Source organism: Halyomorpha halys, unplaced genomic scaffold (genome assembly GCF_000696795.3).
Source record: "Halyomorpha halys isolate HHAL.00 unplaced genomic scaffold, Hhal_1.1 Scaffold201.1, whole genome shotgun sequence".
NCBI classification, from domain to species: Eukaryota; Metazoa; Arthropoda; class Insecta; order Hemiptera; family Pentatomidae; genus Halyomorpha; species Halyomorpha halys.
The window spans coordinates 770,947-792,323 of NW_027111296.1; the positions used below are offsets into that span (position 1 = coordinate 770,947).

Below are 21,377 nucleotides of genomic sequence, written 5' to 3' on the forward strand. Positions count from 1 at the left end.
TGCTGCATCCATACGTTTGTGTTCAGTTGGCCTTGTTTTAGAACTGCTAACAAATAAATGTTTATGCTCTCTGTATTTTAATTAATTCCTCAGAATTATTTATTTTTTAATTATTTTAAGAACTTCCTCAACATTCGGATTCAATAATTAACTCTAGTTTAAGCTTCTATTGATTCAATGTTAATATTTTGTTTTAAATCTTGTCAATTAACTTGAATAGTTTGTTTTTTATTTAATACAACACAAATGTAAGTTTATAACGACATTATATGTTTGGGTAATTTAATTAACAAATATTTGATAAAAACTCTAGTATGAAATTTGGATATATACATTATGCAAAACCATTTCTATGAATTTTTATCATCTACCACCTAATTTAGTAATATTTGTGTTTCCTTTCATCTATCTTTATTTTGTTCCTTTTTATAATGAAAATCGAATGTGATAAGAAGTAAATGGAATGTAATAGCTGATAAAACTCAAAAGAACAAACAAGCGTGAGGATACCGAACCGACGTGTGTTTCTTCCTTTGTTTACTAAGCATTTGTACAAGTCTTGGATTGGCTGCAAGTGGGAAACGTGTAGATCCAAGATAAAACCTTAAGTTTTAAAAAAAAATTTTTTTGAGCAGAAGAAAAACAATGATGGGAGCGTGGTAACCACAATAGGAGGCTACAGGCGTGGAATCACCGATTTCAATGAAACTTATTTGTTGATACTCGAAGAATATTGAAAAGTGTCTCCTGCCCCTGGCCCCCTGTTGGTCTAAAAAAATAATAATATTAAGTTGTTCACGTAAAGTAAACCAAATAAGAGTAAACTGTATTTGAATTTTTGAGGATATTTTTTTCTGCCAATGTACTGGTAATGGTAGGGTGGGGGAACAAACAGCCACTTAGGTTTAGAAGTAGAGGGTTTACTGCTGTACAGTTGTACTTCCAAGAGCTAGAAAGAAAAAAAGGCAGGTATTTCACCCCAATGTTTTATCACTTTAATGAAAACTATCTATAATTATTAGTCAAAATTGATGAGTCTGCCAAGTATAGGTACGGGGAATAAAAAATACTGGGTGTTTAAAAAACGACAAATGAATAAATTTTTCATCCGGACCTTTATACCTTTAGAACTACCAACAATACTTGAAAACCTAACAGAACAACATCTAAAATAGAGCTATTTAAGTTTAATACTTCTCGAGATATAGCTTTTTAAAAAGCAACATTTAATAAAAATGAACTGAAAGATTAGTAGTTAGTGAATTTATTTTGAGAAATTTATTGCTCAGGAACTATGTGACGTATAGATCTATTAGCACTCAAATTAAAGCTAATTCAATGTACTATAAAGTAGTTTATGACCTTTATCTTCGTAGAAATAGTAGTTTTTATGATATTTACAAAAATGAATTGATTTACAGTTGTTCGAACAATAAGTTTGATTTATGAACTTTATTTCAGAAACCATATGACGACGTACAGATGTCTGCCAGCACTCAAATAAAAGATAGTTAAAGTTAATATGAAATAGTTTATAACTTTTATCTTTGTAGGAGTTGTAGTTTTTATGATATTTGACAAAATAAATTCACAAAATATTAATTTTTAGTTGTTCGGAAAAAATGTTTGATTATTGAAAAAATATATCTCTAGAACCATAAGACGTACATATGTCTGCCAGCACTAAAAATGATGGAATTTCAACTCACTATAAAGTAGTTTATTACACGTGTCGTCGTAGGGGCAGTATTTTTTATGATATTCGCATATGAATATAAATTTTGCACATGAAAATTTAACCGAACAACTATAAATCAATTTATTTTAACAAATATCATGAAAATTACTATTCCTACGAAGATAAACTTCTTAAACTACTTTATAGTCTATAAAACTAGCTTTAATTCTGTCCTAACAAACATCTGTACGTCAAATGGTTCTTGAGATATAGAGTTTTCAAAATAAATTCACTACCGATCTTTCATTACATTCTGTACACCATTTTTATGAAATGTTGCTTTTTAAAAATCTATATCTCGAGAACTATTGAACGTAAATAGCTCTATTAGGACTCATATTTTAGCAAATTTCCTTTTTTTAAATGATGATTCTCTCAGATGTTTTAGTATTATAGGTAGTTCTAAAGATAAAGAGCTCCGAATAAAAAAATATTTTTTTTTAACGTTTAGAAACCGCCGCCATTTTTTAATCCCCTAATTATGCTTAGCAGAATCGCCTATTTTGACTAGTAACGATACATAGTTTTCATTAAAGCAATAAAACATTAGGGTGAAATATCTGACTTTTTCTCTGCTTGAGCTCTTGGAGTAAAATGTGTGATATTTTGCTACCATTCACCTAAGGCCATCATATTCATTCTTAAACATAAGATGAGATAGATATTTGCAATAGTTTACCCTCATCCAGCAGGGACTAACTACTTGAAAACCTGAAACTTATTTGTTGAAGAAGAGTTCTCATTTGTTTGTTTAAAATATTTTTTTAGGGACGGTTCCACCAATCTTTGTTAAAATTAAGATTTGTATAACATAGAATTGGCCAAGAGTTTACTGAAATTTCGTTTACTTAGCGACTTGCTTCTGCTCTATAGTTTCGTCAAGCAGGTTACCAAAGTTACCAGAAATTGAGATAATTGTCGGTAGATCGCGCTAGTGTTCACGAAATTTTTTTTTAAATATTTATTTATTGCTATTTACAATTGTACATTATAATACATTTAGTAAATCTGATCTAAGTTAAATTGGAGTGTTACAGGCGTGTAGAGAAACTACCCATGTAGCACTCTAATGACATTTTACATAAGCTGGTCTCGTGGCCATCTTATTTTCAAGCGCCTAAGAGGATTATCAGGAAGGGAAGAGGATGCAAGATTAGAAAATAGGGTGTTTGAGTGGTTAGGGAGTTTCTCGAAAATTTAAATCAAATATTGTTTGTACTTCATAATTATTACGTATTCCCATTTTTATAAAAGTTTGCTGTTTTTCTTTTCATTAATTATGAACTGTTAGTATAAGTTACATTTATCATATTATAATTACCATAAAACTATAGCAATTTTTAATTAGTAATCATAATTTACCAGCACAAATAATGAAATGCTTTTCTAATTCATTTACAATTTCATTTACAGGAGCAAATCATTATTATTTTAAAAAATGCCTAATGAATTAAAAGGCTACATTGTGTGTAAACGCATATAACTTAAGTTTACATCAAATAAATAGAAAACTAGGAAAAGTACAATACACCTTCCAGATAACAGATCCAACTGGAACTATGGAAGGTTCCTTGTATGATTACGTAGTTAATCATAGATTTTCTCTAAATCTCAGTTTAACCGGTTAACATTCGTCGGTAAAGTTTACTGCCAGATTTAAAGGTTGACTTCTTTGGTGTAACGTATAATTATGGAGTTTACCCAAGATTACACTAATCTTAGTTTAAAATGTGATGGTACAACCCTTAGTGATGTTTTTTTTTTCTTCTTTTTCGGCCAAGACTCCCATTGGAGTCCTATACTGCCTAACCATGGTTGGGGTTCAAAGTTCTTCATTTTGTGGGACCACCATTCAATGAAAAAAGTCAACGCAACGTCCCAGGCCGGATTCGAACCAGCACCGCTAATAGACATCAAATTGGTAAAACTGTGTCTTAACCACTGAGCTATGGGCGGCCCAGGTTAGTGATGTTTGTTCTTTATTCTTTTTTTTTTTTAATAATTTGTATTTGTTTCATTTGATTTTATCAACGCTACGTATTAGACGTATACATAGTTAATGCTATTCACAATCATATATGTATTCATTTTGTTCAATATTTTTATTTTATTTACAAAACTTCCTTTTCCTATTATTTAAAAAAATATATAAATAGCAATTTTCAATCTTATATTTAAACGACAGTTTCTGCTTGATTTAGGTGATAATCAAGCAGAAACTGGCAGTTTACTGTGTTAGGAACATCTTTTAGAAATTTCTCCGTATACAACCATTCTATTTACGAGACAGCACATTAGAAAGGTTGACTGTTCGATAAATATTTTTATCCACGCATTACAATTAATTGCCTCCTTTTGATTGGTCTAAATAAGCATCAGAAGACATTTGTTATGGCAGGTTCTATTTATAAGTTAAATAATTGTACTTACCGTATTACGTGCGCTTGTCTTACAATTGTGATAGGTGAATTTCTTTTTCTTTTTTTTCGTTTTCATTTTTTTTTTTTTTGAACCCCCTATTAGAAATTATAGTTTGGTAGGTGATATATGCTGTTTTGGAATATGATTTTATCTGAAACTAGGTTTCATTTAAAAACATGAATGTGGTGGTTGAGGTAAATATTAACTGATATTAGATGGTGATGGAACACAAATGGTATGTCTTAATGTACTTACAAACTAGACCTAAATTTACGCGTATTCACAATAATAGGGCTATTCATGATATTAAGTTTAACATGTTAAAACGTGTTAAATGGAAACACTCATGTTAAATGGAGAAACTTCCATCTTTTACCATGTAAAAACGATATAAGATTTAACATGGTCTGTTAAATGCAGAATGGTGTCACGCAACAGACCAGCTGAGGTCGTCATCGTTTTGTTAGTTACCGTGTTAGGTTATTTGCTGGTAGCTTTTTTTTTTTTTTTTTTTTAGTATTGTTTTGATTGTTTATATAAATAATAAAGCAATCGACGGAAATAATAATACTGTAATGACAGTTATCATTTAGCTCATCTTGATTCTCTTCCTCACGAGTTAGAAGATTAACAAGGCACTCAGTAGCCAAAATTTCACACAACTTCCACTTTTCACTCAATTTAGGCATGTAGTAATATATTAATTTAATCAAAACTTAGAAGTAAACAATAACATGAAGTTTTGGAAGGAAAGGTTATAAAACAAGTTGCTCAGAAAATCCGCTAGGAGCTCTCAAACATTTAACATGACTTTAAAAAGGGTTGCTCACAATCCTATACTTATAACGTTTAAGATGATAAACATTTTACATTTAACACAACATCATGAATGTCCCTGATACTGCCTATCGTCAACGTACTGGTGCGGGTACTGGTTGCAATGTCTTGAATAGAGATAAGCTTAATGTTTTAGCGAGTCCAGGAATTTAGTATGTCTCCTCCTGATTAAATCTAGGACTGTTGGAACATCCAGTAGTTTGTGAAGAACCCAAGGTTCCTCCTTCCATACTGTAGTCCATAAGATCTTTTGTAGCAGAGAACTTTGGAAGTTTTGTCGTATACTATCGGTGAGTTGGATTAACAAGGGGGCGACATAGAGGAGCGCAGACGGAGTAAGCTATTATAGATTTGTTATGTTAACTGATGATGTCAGGAGAGTGTAGGCGGTAGGATTTCCCCTTGACCGTTTTCGTTTTCTGATAAAGATGGGAACAAAACTTTAGATGAAGGTCCAGTTTTATATTCAAATAGACTATAGCATTGGATGAGGAAATTATTAAGTTTGCCTATTAGAGCGTTCTCGGCAGTTTTGCCCTCTTTTTTTGCTTAGTATACAAATACTACTCAGTCCAAAATTATTCCAGTTTTGTTTTAGAATAAGGAAAAGAAAAATCATGGACAGGAATTATTATTGATAAGAACAAACTTATAATCTAATATATAAGAAGATGGTCAGGGTTGCGGTCAAAAGTGAAACAAAAATAGTTTACAACTATTTATTTTCCAACGTTTCGCTCCACTTTGCGGGGCTTCATCAGGGCTAAAAAGATACAAAATGAAACTATGATAAGATACAATGATAGGAATAAAAATACAAAGATAAGATACAATGAAAAGAATAAAAAACAAGTAACAATGGCAAGAGTATAAGTTTCATATAAAAATACGTAAAATATAAAGCTAAAAAAGTACAGGAGATGTATATAAAACAAAAACAATACGAAAAAAGGAAAAAAAAAAAAAAAGGACAACATACCTGTCCAAATGAATAAGTTGAACAGACAGAAACATTGAAGTGGAAGCGCGGAGGAGTGGGGAGGAGGTAGAGTGGTAGCAAGCTGTATAACGGTTTTATAACGATTTCAAATACGTCGCGTATACAGGAAGTAGTGATAAATTTTTTTTTTTCCGTATTGCTTTTGTTTTATATACATCTCCTGTACTTTTTTAGCTTTATATTTTACGTATTTTTATATGAAACTTATACTCTTGCCATTGTTACTTGTTTTTTATTCTTTTCATTGTATCTTATCTTTGTATTTTTATTCCTATCATTGTATCTTATCATAGTATTATTTTGTATCATTTTAGCCCTGATGAAGCCCTGCAAAGTGGGGCGAAACGTTGGAAAATAAATAGTTGTAAACTATTTTTGTTTCACTTTTGACCGCAACCCTGACCATCTTCTTATATATCAATTTTTACGGTCAACTATACATATATACAATTATGATCTAATAATTTAAAAAGAAAAAAAGGACAATTTTTGTAACAAAATTTATTAATAAACCATTATTCCAAAATTTAACAACACATATATCATGTAATTGCACATGGAATGGATCACATTAACATATACTTACATAAATATATTTATATTATAAAATTGCAAAGCAGTCTCGTTGCATAATATATTGTTTATTTAACATTTTTACAAATATTTTCTTAACATAAATGAAAAACGAAAATTTAAACTGGAAGATAAAACTAATATGTTAGTTTGAAAAAAATAAAATATAACTTATAAATATGGAATGGGTAGTGTGTACGGGACTGTACAAAACGTGATATGTACATTTTCCTCATTGGAAGTGAAAGATACAGATTTGAGCATGCATGAGACTGAATACGGGGGAAAGAGGTTATGACTTTGTACAGATATTATCAACAATCAGTTTGGAATTAGAGCTCGTCGTGCTTGGGGCCGGAGAACTCTTCGTGGGAGATGAACCCGTTCTTGTCTTTGTCTTCGTGCTGGAAGATCTCCTCGACCAGCTTGTCGTGTTCCTCCAGCATCTGCTTAACTTCTTCCGAGGCCTCTCCACCTTCACTGGCGGCGACCATCTGCTTCTTCAGGTACTCGCTGACCTCCTCGCGGGAGAGCATCTTGTCCGCGTCGGCGTCGATCTCCTTGAAGACGTTAGTGGTGGGGGCTTGGTCGCCGATGTTGATCAATTCCACTTCGAAATTCAGTGTTGCACCTGAGAACATCGAGAGTTTCGTATTATTTTTTTGTGAAATCGAATAATGGATTCAAATTAAATTACAACACCATCATATCAATAATTGAAATAGTTGTTACTAAGCAGTGTTTCCATACAAATTAATTCTTTAACATTTATCTAATAAAAATAATAATATTCTTAACTTTTTTTATTTTTTTTAATTTTCAAAACCTCTTTATTCCCCCCCAAAAAGTTAAGAATATTATTATTTTTATTAGATAAATGTTAAATAAAAATAATAATATTCTTAACTTTTTTATTTTCAAAACCTCTTTTTTTATTCTTGAACAAGACTAATAAACTAATAAAATAAAGATAATTAACATTTAACTTCTACGAGAAGTGTGAAGATTATTATATGAATGTATGTAATTAATGAGGGAAGATGGGTAAAGATGACGGTCAAAAAAAGATGCACAAAATAGTACAACATCAAGGTTTCGCTCCGTTGCAGGGCTTCATCTGGGCTATTGGTCAAGTATGGCAGGACTATAAGAAACTGTATATTTTTAGGGCCGGTTGCACCAATCTCCGGCAAAGCAAATAGTAAAAGAGCCCAAGAGGAGAAAATATGCAGTTATCTCACCCCAATTTTTGATTACTTTAATGAAAACTAAAAAAGGGAAAAATGGTATCGAACCTACAACCATAAATGATAGATGGAAAAAATTGAATAACTTCAAGAGATATACTGAGGAAGAAGGAACCAGCTTCCAGAAATGACTGGTTTGACGAAGAGTGGAAGGATAGCAATGGAAGAAAGGAATAAAGCGAGATTAAATATGATAAATAGAAAAAGACCAGAGAGCAGCTAAACTGGGCCTCAAGGTTAATAAAAATAAGAATGTGTACATGAAAAGTTCAAGAAGGGATAAGGAAGTAAATAGTAGAGTAACTTTTAGGTTTCAGTTCTGTAACTGGTTTATCTAAGTACCTGGGAAGCCTGGTTATAGATGATAACAAAGTACAGAGAGAAATCGAGGCATGGATAGGCAGGAAATAGATGTTATTTCCGACTACAAGAGTATCGAATTTTGAGCTCTCTCTAAAAGAATGAAAGTGGTCATCTACAAAACATCGTAAGGCCAGTGTTTATGTATGGGTGTGAAACACGACCCATGAAAAGAGAAGCGGGACGAATGCTCAACTCCTGGGAGAGAAGGGTATTGAGAATGATATTGCGAGGAGTCTCGGAGAAGGGGATTTGGAGAAGATAGAATGAGTAGGTGATGGAACTCTTCGGGGAACCCAACATCTTGCCATTAGTGAAAAGAGCTTGAATATGTTGGATAGGATAAGTAGAGAGGAGGCCCGATCGAAGGATACCCAAGAAGATGCTATATGAGAAATCGGATGGAAAACAAAAATAGGATGTTGAATGTTCAAAGATGCAGGGAGAGATAAAGAGATTGCGGAGATTGGTTGGCTGTGCTGGAGGAGGCCCCGGGTTCTTGTAGGCAGTTCCATGATAATAATAATAAGCAGTCTTTAATAAAAACAAAATATCCTACATGCTTTCTTAAGAGTCGACTCTGTTTCGATTCTTCGATTTCCACCTCAAGGTGTCCATTCACTAACCTAAATTACCTGGCATAGTGTAATTCACATTATCCCATAACTTATACTACTGACCTCCTGGGATGACGTTTCCTGCTCCCCTGTCACCATAGGCAAGTTCTGGAGGGATGGTCAGTTTCCTCTTCTCGCCTACGCACATATTCTCCAAACCCTGGTCCCATCCTTTGATCACCTGGCCCACTCCGAGTTGGAAAGTGAAGGGCTGTTCACGGTCGTGGCTGTAAACAAATAAATATCCATTAGCAAAACATGAAAAAGCAAAATATTGACATAATTAACCAGTATAATAATTAACAATGAGGTTCTGCCTTAAATTAAATAGGTAGTCATATACTAATTTTTAAATGTGTTTATAGACACTATTAATGCTATAAGATAGAACTGCTCCTAGATGGAAGGAGTATAATGCAGGGGGCTGATGGAATTTAAGCTGTCAGGCCAAGTGAAGCCTAGTAGGCGGGGTTATACCCCACCAAAGGCACGGACAGAAGGAGTGGGTGACATCCAAGACGTCTTAGTTGACAGTAGACAGTTGTCAAATCTACCGTTATTATGATATTTTTCGTAATTAGTATTAATTCCCGGTAACTTTTTTGTTATAAACATTCTTATATATTTTTCTGCTAAATATTTAAAAAATTAAATTTACCCGGCAACCATTCTTATAATGCCATCCCGGCAAAACAAGGAAATGAAATACCCGGTATATGTATATATGTATTTATATATTTGTAAATGCCTTCTTCTTTGCTCCAGGAGGTGAGAAAAAAATTTTTTTTTTAAAATTAATGTTTAACTTTTTTTTTTTATATTAAAGACATTTCACTATTATATCAGAAACAATTATTTATATCCCTCTTTATATTATAATATTTTCTTTTTTCTTCTTTCCAAATATTTTAAAATTATTTACACTACACCGATATTTCAGAATCCTCCATCTTCAGGGTACTTTCTATTTTTAAATGTGTTTAATTAAAAAACTGCACGATTCTACTCCAAGGATCCGAGTTCGAATTCGGCTGGGCAGAAAATTGTTTTCTGTTATACTGTAGCCATGAGTCAACCCTGTGGGTTCTGGTTGTTAAATTGACTTGAGTATATATCATAGGGGCCTGAAAATTTTATTAAATTAATGTGAGGCTGTAGCATTAAAATTAGGATTGTCCTTGATGACGGTCGGATCGGCCAAAACGTTGGAGATGTAATCATGTTTTAATAAAGAAGGTTGTGAACCTTTGGATATTTTTGTTATTATTAATAAAACTACCATTCTCGAAAAAGATAATGAAAATATATAAAAAGATAAAAATTCTATTGATTTTAAAAACATTTCACCAAAACAGTAATAAGTTGAACAGTTTTATTAATAATAACAAAAATATCCTAAGGTTCACAACCTTCTTTATTAAAACATGATTTTTAATAAAGAAGGTTGTGAACCTTTGGATATTTTTGTTATTATTAATAAAACTACCATTCTCGAAAAAGATAATGAAAATATATAAAAAGATAAAAATTCTATTGATTTTAAAAACATTTCACCAAAACAGTAATAAGTTGAACAGTAGATTCTTAAATAAAAGCATATCTTATTAAGAAAATTTCAACTTCAATTTTTATTTTCTAAAGAATTTGTTTGACATATTTTAATATAGATAGGAATTTAAACGGAATCTCACTACAGTTTATTGAAAAGAATAAAACGGGAAATTCTTTAATCTCGTTTCATTATTCATCACACAGTATTGGATGAACTTTATTTTGAATAAAGAGTAATGAATAATAACATCTCTTCTATTTATGAATAATTAATAATTATATATTATATTAATGTTTTGTATATATTTTTAATAATTATTATATGTTTATTTTTACATATCTTAGTTACTTTTTATATCTATTAGTTACTTATTCTTTTCTTTTTTGGATTAGATGAACAGTGGTTGATTAAAGATATGGGATTTGGGGTTGAAAGGGCATTAGAACGAATGAAGGAGGAAATATAATTTTGTAGGGAAAAGGAACGGATTAGGAAAGATCTGTAAAGGTTTGATGGGCAGTTATATACAAGTCTGAAGGCCGTGGGCGAGCGTTGCGAGAATGTACTGAGGATTTAAATTGAAGGATATCAGAGATGTACAATAGACTGGATAACTTGGTAGAGGAAGGATTCCGTCGTAGATGGACTACGGAAGGAGAAGTAAATCCACTTCAACTCTTCATAAAATCGGGTGACAGGGTCGTCTCTGGGGACCCCGAAGACGAAACGTATAAAGCAATTAATCAACCGCTTTAACTTTCAAGATCCCCAGAGATACCCCCGTAAACTGAACAACAATCGTCAAAGTAGGGGGAACATTTAAAAAAAAATTTCGGCTGTATATGTCTTCCTAATGGTATATTCAGTGAATGTAAGAGATCTGTTCCGAGTTAAATCAAGGCATTCTACGGATTTCGGTTGAGGTTTGAGTGTTGAGTTTGTGAAGATATTATAATTTATATCTAGTTGACTTTTTGTAAAAATTCTAATTTGGTAGGATTTGTTATCAACTATTAATTTTGTGCAATATTTATTAATTTTTTGATAATTATGTTGTAGGCGATTTATTATTGTGACTATTCGTTAATCCTCGTACTGAATTCCATCTATACATATGTAAGTGAAAGGAAATATTTAATCGTAATTAACGGATTTAAGCTACCTCAAATCAATTGAGTATTGAAGAAAGCTCCAAAGAACAAAAAAAAAAAACCCTCGGATCTGAACATTTATTTGGGCGAACAATAGAAACGTAAACATATAATCAAATAACACTTGACTCTTTGCTAAGTGACGCCAATCAAATAACCCCCACTGACCGCTATATTATCATTTAAATATTATAATACAAAATGTAAATTCAATTGTTTCTTCTAGAAATAAAATGAACTTCTAAAGAAAATTCTACAAATAGAATTTTTTTATTTCACAATTCACTCCTTTATTTTTTGTAACAAGAGAAACCAATTCATTTTTTTTTATTTCATTTTTTTTATTATTTTAATTTTTTTCATGAGATTATTTTCAGGTCCTCCGTCTTTTATTTTTTAACCCGAACCAGCGAAAATTTATTATGGGGAGGATAATTGTTTTTAATTACGCAAAACCCCGCGCCTCAACAAAAACTATGTATAATTACTAGTTAACGTAGAACCGTTAGCATTAATAAATAAGTTTCCACTTGATCATCTTCTCCTGATATATTCACGGTCACCAATCTACTTATCATTATGAGTTTAAATTACTTGGATCACTCACATGGCAACATATAGTATAAGAGCCGGGAATAAAGAAAGGTAGTTATTTCACACCAATTTTTGATTACTTTAATAAAAACTGGTAAAGCCAAAAATTTTAGTTTCTTTTATTGTCTTTAATTTGTATTTACTTCCAATTGGTTTATATATTTTTTTTTATAATTTTAAGTTTTTATTTATTTATTTGTTCAACCACTAGGCACCTATAGTTAGTCTATAGGCAGCTATTTAGGTTCAATAGTTCCCGAATATAGCTTTTTAAATATCAACATTTCTTAAAGAATTTCTGATTTATAGTTCTCAAAATTAGCGCACTTCTGATTTTACAGTGCATTCGTTATGAAATGTTGCAATATCTCGTGGGCTATTGAACGTAAATAGCTCTATTTGCGCTTATATTTTAGCAAATTTATTCTACTTTAAATGATGGTATCTAATGTTTTCTAGTGCTTTAAGTAGTTTTAAAGATAGAGAGCTCCAAATGGAAATAAATTTTTTTTCAAGGTTTTGAAACAGCCACCATTTTTTATTCCCCAAACTATATCTATACTTGGTAGTCTCATCAATTTTTACTGCTAATTATATGTGGGTGAGAACGAGACAATTATCGTTCGAGAAGTTCCAAACTTTGCCAGTACTGACTGCAGACTGTCTTATCAGACCGTGTACAGGCCGCAATCTCATTGCAGCTGTAATGTTTTGTATAGGTCCCGAACGAAGTCTATATATACACACTACCACAACAAACTTCAATACGTCTACGATTTACGTAATAACTTTTTTAAAATAAATTTAAAGTTCCAGTACCTAATGGTTGAACAAATAAATTTAAAAAATTTTTTAAATTATAAAAAAAATATATAAACCAGTTGGAAGTAAATACAAATTAAAGAAAATAAAAGAAACTAAAATTATGGCTTTACCAGTTTTTATTAAAGTAATCAAAAATTGATGTGAAATAACTACCTTTTTTTCTTCCCGGCTCTTGTACTATATGGTGCCATGTGAGTGATCCAAAGTAATTTAAACTCATAATGATGAGTAGATTGGTGACCGTGGATATATCAGGAGAAGATGATCAAGTGAAAACTTATTTATTAATGCTAACGGTTCTACGTTAACTAGTAATTATACATAGTTTTTGTTGAGGCGCGGGGTTTTGCGTACTTGAAAATAATTATCCTCCCCAGAATAAATTTTTGCTGGTTCGGGTTAAAAAATAAAAGACGGAGAAGCTGCAAATAATCTCAAGAAAAAAATTAAAATAATAAAGAAAATGAAATGATTTAATAATAAGGTAAGAAAAAATATGAACAATTACTAAGATTTTTTGACTCAAACTCAAGAAACTTTTTAGATTTGTAAAATAATGATATAATGTATATGTATTTAAATATTGATTAGTGTATTTAAATGTGTTTAAAAAACAAATATTTTTTAAGGTGCAATATCAACTTAATTGATTATAATTATTTCTTAGTTGTTGATTAGAAATATTTCTATTCATAGAATTTTCTTTTGAAATTCATTTCATTTCTAGAAGGAACAATAGAATTTATATTTTGTATAATAGTATCTAAATGATAATACAGTGGTCAGTGGGGGTTATTTGATTGGCGTCACTTAGCAACGACTCAACAACCTCCGATTTTTACTCAGCTGTCTAAGTCGCCATTATTCATTTATATGATTCATTTACCAGACAATGCCTGCGTACGTTATGTGTTCTTAAAGATTTTATTATTTGTGATTAACAGTAATATGACCTCTGCGTTCTATGAGTACCATGATAGTATTTAATTTAATCAAAATTAGTATATATAGTAATATAATAAATATAGTAATAGTATATATAGTAATAGTAAATAAAATTTAACGTTAACTAAATACGTTAACTAAATACGTTAATTAAATCAGTATAGAGCTGATTCGTAGGCCCACTAACTTTTAAAAGTTATTAACTAATCATTCTGAGTTTAAATTACTTCGGATCAGGCACATAGCATCATATAGTACAAGAGCCGGGAAGAAAAAAAGGTAGTTATTTCAAATAGGTACTTCAGATAGAATAAATTTGCTGAAATATAAGCGCTAATAGAGCTATTTACGTTCAATAGCCTTCGACATATAGCTTTTTAAATTGAAACATTTCATAACGAATGCACTGTAAAATAAGAAATGCATTCATTTTAACTATAAATTAGAAATCAGAAATTCTTAATGGAATGTTGCAATTTAAAAAGCTATATGTCGGGGGCTATTGAACGTTAATAGCTCTATTAGCGCTTATATTTCAGCAAATTTATTCTATCTAAAGTACCTATTTGAAATAACTACCTTTTTTTCTTCCCGGCTCTTGTACTATATGGTGCCATGTGTCTGATCCGAAGTAATTTATACTCATAATGATGAGTAGATTGGTGACCGTGAATATATCAGGAGAAGATGATCAAGTGAAAACTTATTTATTAATGCTAACGTTTCGGCCAGAATTTCAGACCTTCATGAGGACTAAGAACAAAAACCAAGATTACAGCCATCGTGAATAAGATAAATTAAGAAAGCAACTAACATTATCGTTACAAAATAGTATTGAATGAGTCTAAGTATTATTATAAGATAAAGGCTTAATGAGAAAAATAATAATAAAATTAAGTATGAGGAAAGAAGAAATAATAAAAAGCTGTTATTTTACCGCAGATCTTGGACTAATATACGAGTCAATTATACATATCCTAATGTTGTTGTTACCTAAAGAATGCCGGGCACAAATGACGGGGAACTACCCGGCAGAGGCAGTTAAACTACAATAACACCCTATTCCATTATTCAACAGAAATATAAAGTGGCAAGTCTAATGTAGCGATGTGAAATTAAAATACTAATCTGGCCTGGATATGATGTAGTTACTGTTGTGGAGGGTCTCCCTTATTTAAATAAACAGTAGCCATGACGCGGGGTAGTTAGGCCCAATGAATAAATGAGCCGACCCATGTAGCTCAGTGGCTGTCTGTATGCACGCTTCCCCAGGGCACGGTATAAACATGTCCTCTCTGTACGCCTCTTCAATTATTAAACTTATCCACTTTTCTTACCATTTTCTCTTCCTTTTCTGGAAACAATTTCCTTTAGAATTTTCTCGGCGCTGTCTCTCTCCCCCTCCCTCCTCCCCCCGACAGCTCCTCAGCCCGACAGTCCTTTTGGCTAATTGGAAAAGGGGGCGTGACTTTAGTGAGATAGGATCATAACAATATCTTATTAAATAATAATTAAAAGAAGATACTTGGGGGTGCGGTCAGAGAATAACACAAATAAGAATAAAAAAAATCTATTTATTAGTGCCGACTATTTTGGGCCAGAATTTCTAGGGCTAAGAATAAAAAAACAAAATAACAACCAGTGAATAAAAGGATATAAAGGGTGTGTCAGGGCTAAGTGGCCAAACTGAAAATATGAACTAAGGAACTCAAAACAAGAAAAAAAATCCTCTGATAGTATGTCCGTAAAGGCTTTATGTTATATTCACTCCTAAAGATTTTCATTGTTATGAATTATTTACGATATATGAAATAAATAACACCTATTTATTTGTTCTAACTACTTTATTAATTAAATGTAAACATTACGATTCATATTAAATGTTGTTCAAAGAGAAGGTATGTCCGCAAACGCTTAGTTTAGGAGATGGTTTAGATAGAATACTAATATGGCCTTTTATCCTTAACTTTATAAAGACTATTGGTAACATAAGGATTAATACTGTTTAGAATTAGCATTGGGAACTGTCAATAACACTTATCAGTTTGTAAGAGGCTTACGCAGAGTACTTATTATGCCTTCAATTTAAGTACAAATATAGGTAGGGGAATAAAAAATGGCGGCTGTTTAAAAACCTTAAAAAAACATTAATTTTTCGTTCGGAGCTCTATATCTTAAAAACTAACTACAGCACTAGAAAATATAAGAGAACGCTATTTAAAGAAGAGTAAATTTGCTGAAATATTAGCCCTAAAAGAGCTATTTACGTCCAATAGTTCTCGAGATATAGCTTTTTAAAAAGCAAACTTTCTTAAAAATTTACTGAAAGATTAGTAGTTGTCTATTAGCACTCAAATAAACCTAGTTTAAAGAAGTTTATGACCTTTACCTTTGTAGGAATAGTAGTTTTCAAGATATTTGCTAATATCATTAATTACAATAAGTTTGATTTATGAAAAACTTCATTTCAGAAACCATTGGACGTACAGATGTCTCCCAGCGCTCAAATTAAAGCAAGTTAAATTTACTACAAAATAGTTAATTATGTTCATCTTTGTAGGAGTAATAGTTTTTATGATATTTGACAAAATAAACTCACAAAATGTTAATTTCTAGTTGTTCGTATAAAATATTGGAATGTTGAAAAAATGTATCTCTAGATCCATAAGATGCACATATGTCTGCCAACCCTCAACATAAAGGAAATTTAACTTTCTATAAAGTAGTTTATAACACTTATCTTCGTAGGGGTAGTAATTTTATGTACAAATGAATATAAATTTGGCAAATGAAAATTTGTCAGAACAACTATAAATCAATTTATTTTAGCAAATTTCATGTAAACTATTACTTCTACGAAGATAAACATGATACACTACTTTATAGCTCATTAAATTAGCTTTAATTTAAGTGCTAATAGACATCTGTACGTCAAATGGTTTTTGAGTTATAAATTTTTCAAAAAAATTCACTAACTACTGATCTTTCAGTACATCCCATACAACATTTTTACTGAAACGTTGCTTTTTAAAAAGCTATATCTCGAGAAATATTTAACGTAAATAACTCTATTAGGGCTCATATTTTAGCAAATTTACTATTCTTTAAATGACGTTCTCTTAGGTATTCTCGTGTTTTTCATACTTTTTATGATATAGAGCTCCGAATGAAAAATTATTTTTTTTTAATCGCTTTGAAACAGCCGCTATTTTTTATTCCCTCTATCGATACTTGGCAGACTCATCAATTTTGACTAGTGATTATACAGTTTTCATTAATTTTAAAAAAATTAGGCTGAGATAACTGCCTTTTCTCTCCTCTTGGAGTCTTGTACTAAATGGCGAATATGCCAATATGGTGTTCAAATTAATAAACAATTTTCAAACGTTTTATATCCGGTTCTAATTTGTTTAATTAGAGCCCTAAACCGCTCCCAAATTTCGAGTATATTGGTCAAGTCGTGTTGAATTTATTTCATTTTTTTTTATTCTGGATTTTCTTTTTAGGAAGTCTGATAAATCAATTTTAATAAATTTTTTGAGGTTATAAACTTTCAAAAGTTGAATATAATTTATTCTATATTTTTCTTTTTTATTTGTACAACGTTTCGGGACTATTGTCCCATATTCATGCACCTTAATAATCCTACAAATAATAATTCGCTTCAACAACAATTCCCATCCATGTAATTTATGCGTATTTGTAATTCATATAATTATATTAACCTCATATATGTCATACTTTTAATTTCACTATGGAAATCATTTCATCTATTAAAACATTAATTCCTTGATATTTACAACTGTACTTAAAATACATCAATTAAATTTGAAGTAATATCATAATGGTATGGAACAAGCAGGTAGAGGATCTATCCATTGGCAGCAGTCTAAAAACACTTTTACAATATAAGGTCTCGAGGCTATCTTCTTTTCAGACACCCCGGAGGATTGTCCAGAATGAAAGAGGGATCAAGGTTAAAAACTAATGAGTTTGAGTGGTTAGGGAGTTTATAATCGGTTACATGGGGAACATTGAGGTCTTTATGGATGATTTTGTTTGTGACAAAATAAGGAGCATTAAGGATTTTGGATTATAACTATTGGATATGAGAGGAATTCAAAGGTTTAGTGGAGCCCCAAAGCTCAACTCCATATGTTCTGATAGGTCTTTTTATTGTCATGTAGATTAATCTTTTATACTGAATTGGAAGTTTAGACCGTTTGTCTAGTAAGTGCTGTTATAGTCTAAATGGATGTGCAGTTTCCTTTCTTCTCAGTCTGGTGTGAGGATTCCAGGTTGGTCGTTTGTCCAGCTGTAGACCAAGGTAGCGGATATGTTCTGCAGGGGTAAGAGCAACATTATTAAAGTATATTGTAGGGCAGTCAGTAGGCTTACGACGATGGGTAAAGTTGATTTGATGATATGGTAAAGGCGAAATGATCCTAGTGGTCGAAACACTTAATAAATAAGGGCGAAATGTTGGTTTCAAATTAAAGAAACTTTTTCAAACTTTTTTTTATGCCCCCGGTTCTAATTTGTTTAATTAGATGCCCTTTGCTGCTGTTTATAGAGTCCTTAACCACTATCAACTTTCGTGTAGATTGGTCAAGTGGTATTGGAGTTATTTCTATTTTTAATACCATATGTTTTTATTACCTAATATTATTTACAGCTATAAACAAAATAGATATAATAAGGAATTAATGAAATCATTAATCCAATGTGTAAATAACTAAATATATAAATTTTTATCAAAATACGTTTAAGTACATTAAATTAATACATCTACATCCCTAAATCTAGCAATTACGAAGCATTTCCAGGTCTGCTAATAATAAATAAAAATACAATCCATTATCTTGATAATTATGAAATAAATTTGTTAATCAGGGAAAAAGTTGATTTCAACAACACAATCGGATAAGCTTATCTCCAAGCTAAACTTTCCTATTGTCGCAGAATTCAATCAGGAAGAGAATAAAGAATACAGAAGAAGGAGGAAAATAGAGGATTCAAGGCTTTAATCTTTGTTGGAGGGCTGCTAGTCCTTTAATGAGATTCCTATCCCTTAGCGGGGATCAGCCGTCCAACTCTTTTTCCTAGCTTTAGCGGATTAAGTCATTCTTCAATGAGCGGTTATTTGCAGGATTTTCAAGATTTTTATTCGGATTTAGAGCTATTCAGTTTCTATAAATGAGTTGATATACAGAATAAACAGACCACAGATAGCTCAGCAGATAAGCAGACCACAGATTAGTCGCGTGTAACGGAATATCAAACAAAGTTAATCCCACTACAGAAACAGATTAAATGCTTTAAAATTAAGCAGTTTAAAATAAAATAATAATTACTTTTTTCCCTTAATATGAATTTCGTTTAGTTAAAAAAGTAATGAAAAATGGATAGATATTTAAAATAAACAAGTCCTATCAAACTAATTCAATGACCATAATACGTCACTGATATACAGATCACTTGATACGGCGAGTTTAACCAAAATCGTTGGTGGCGTTTTTGAATAAAAGCAAAAAAAAAAAATGTAAAATAAATAAAACTATGTGGCACTTATGGTAAGTTCATTTTGGCGAAAATGTAGCAGTCATACATAAAGATACTACTCTGAGGGACTTGGTTATTTACCTATAATATATATATAAATATACGTTTATAATGTCTTTATAAATATATATTAGTTCTATATTTAATTAAAAAATCCATTAATGTTAATTAACAGTATTTGAAACAAAATATTTATACGAAATCGATAGAATTTTAAAATATACAATCTTAAACTAGAGTTAAATAATAAATCCAAAGATTTGGGAAATTTTTCACAATTCAGTAAAAATCGAAGATAACCAACATTTATCTGTCGGCAGTTTTAAAACAACTAACTGAACACAAACGTGTAGATGCAGCACAAGCAACCTATGATTTGTGACCGAAAACCGACACTCAATGGGTCGGCCACAAAATTAGACCAACCTGTCCAAATTACTCATCCACACGCTTGCTTATGAGTGGATTTGCCATAGGTAAAACGCTAAGGAGGTACCTTTATAGGGTTTGTTTATTTATTGGTGCTGTAAAGACCGTGGAGGTCCTAGGCCTCGCACGATGTACTTAGAAAATACATCGCGCGTTTCTTGACGTTGCTTTCATAGGGTGGGTCCCTCACTACCACGCCTATTTTTGTGAGTGCCACCGATTAGCTGACGGGCCTCACAAATGCCCCGGAGGAGGTTGTAAGTGAGTATGAAAAAATCCCGGATAGGGCCGGGGACTCGAACTCGCAATCAATGGGTTCCCAGACAGGCGCGTTGCCACGTTGCTACGGTCACTCCCTATCTTAATAGGGCAGGAGGTATAAAAGATCGAATCCGGTGTAAGGACTGCAGCCCCACAACAAAGCAATATGGATGCGGCCATTCCCCGCTAAAAATCCTAACCTTAATCAGGATTCAGTCGGAATATAGCTTAATAAATAAGATAAGGGCAAAGTTTCAAAGGCGGCCAGTTGAAAAACTCAAATAACATTGACTGATTATTATTTATTTATTGGCGCAACTAACCTGAGCTTCTCTTGCAATTTTCCTGTCTCGGGCAAGCATATACCATCTTCTAATGCTCAACTTTTTCAAACTTCCTCTACTTTGTCCAACTACCTCAAGCATTGTCTTCCTCAAATCAGGCTTTACTCAAGTTCGATCATCGAGTAAGCATTTCGGGACTGTTTCTCGCCATCTAATTTCGCTCACTCTCACAATTGATACCAAATCCGGTTTCTCCTAATGTGACGCAATTCCATTCTGCGCCATTTTCACATACTGGATTAGAGATCCTGCGCAAAATGCAATCTCTCTCATGCCAACAACTTGCTTTCTGAGGCCTTAGATCATTCTATCTATAATTATGAATTTTTTGTAATGCCAAGGCGGCATTCTTTGCTTCAATTCCTTAGCCTTTTCATTATTTTAAGTTATTAGTACACCCAAATACTCTAAACTTTCGACTGCTTTTAGGGAGTGGTTTCCTATTTTGGCATATATTTCCTCCTTAACACAGTTTTCTTAAAGTACGGATTATTCTGAAAAATTGGATTCTAAAACCATTTTTTTGTAAGTTTTTTTTTTTTTATGTTCTGCATCTTCTACGTGAATTGTCAAAAATGCAGAAAACATTGTTCGTTTTTTAGCGATTTACGCTTTCAGGACTCAGACAAAAAAATATCAATTTTTGTGACTTGTTTTGAGACGGCGTTCAATAGCATTGTCATCAACGCCCGTTGGTTGTTGGTTTTAGTAAGGTCTAGTTGTTTCAGAGTCATACCTTTGGTATGACATGCGGGTCTGCACCATTGGGACTCCCTTTCGTGAGGTTTGAAACAGTATATTAGTTGGTAATTATAATTTATTTGATAATAGATCATAACGAGAAAATTAGATAATTTTAGTAAATAGAGCAAGATAAATCGGTAATTATAATTAAAGGTTGATAATTAGGTTAGCCCTATG

At 31.8% G+C, this 21,377-nt stretch overlaps 1 protein-coding gene across 1 annotated transcript in view; it reads right to left on the bottom strand.

The window, feature by feature from the left end:
- Positions 1 to 6,481: 6,481 nt before the first annotated feature.
- Positions 6,482 to 21,377, bottom strand: part of Fkbp14 (peptidyl-prolyl cis-trans isomerase Fkb14) — a 273,783-nt gene continuing 258,887 nt past the window's right edge. Inside the window, exons 2-3 of the mRNA XM_067049318.1 lie at positions 8,857 to 9,020; positions 6,482 to 7,200 (exon numbers count right to left, since the gene is read on the bottom strand). Coding sequence (XP_066905419.1) covers positions 6,902 to 7,200; positions 8,857 to 9,020 — 463 coding nt within the window. The 3' untranslated portion in view covers positions 6,482 to 6,901. The remainder of the gene's footprint in view (positions 7,201 to 8,856; positions 9,021 to 21,377) is intronic.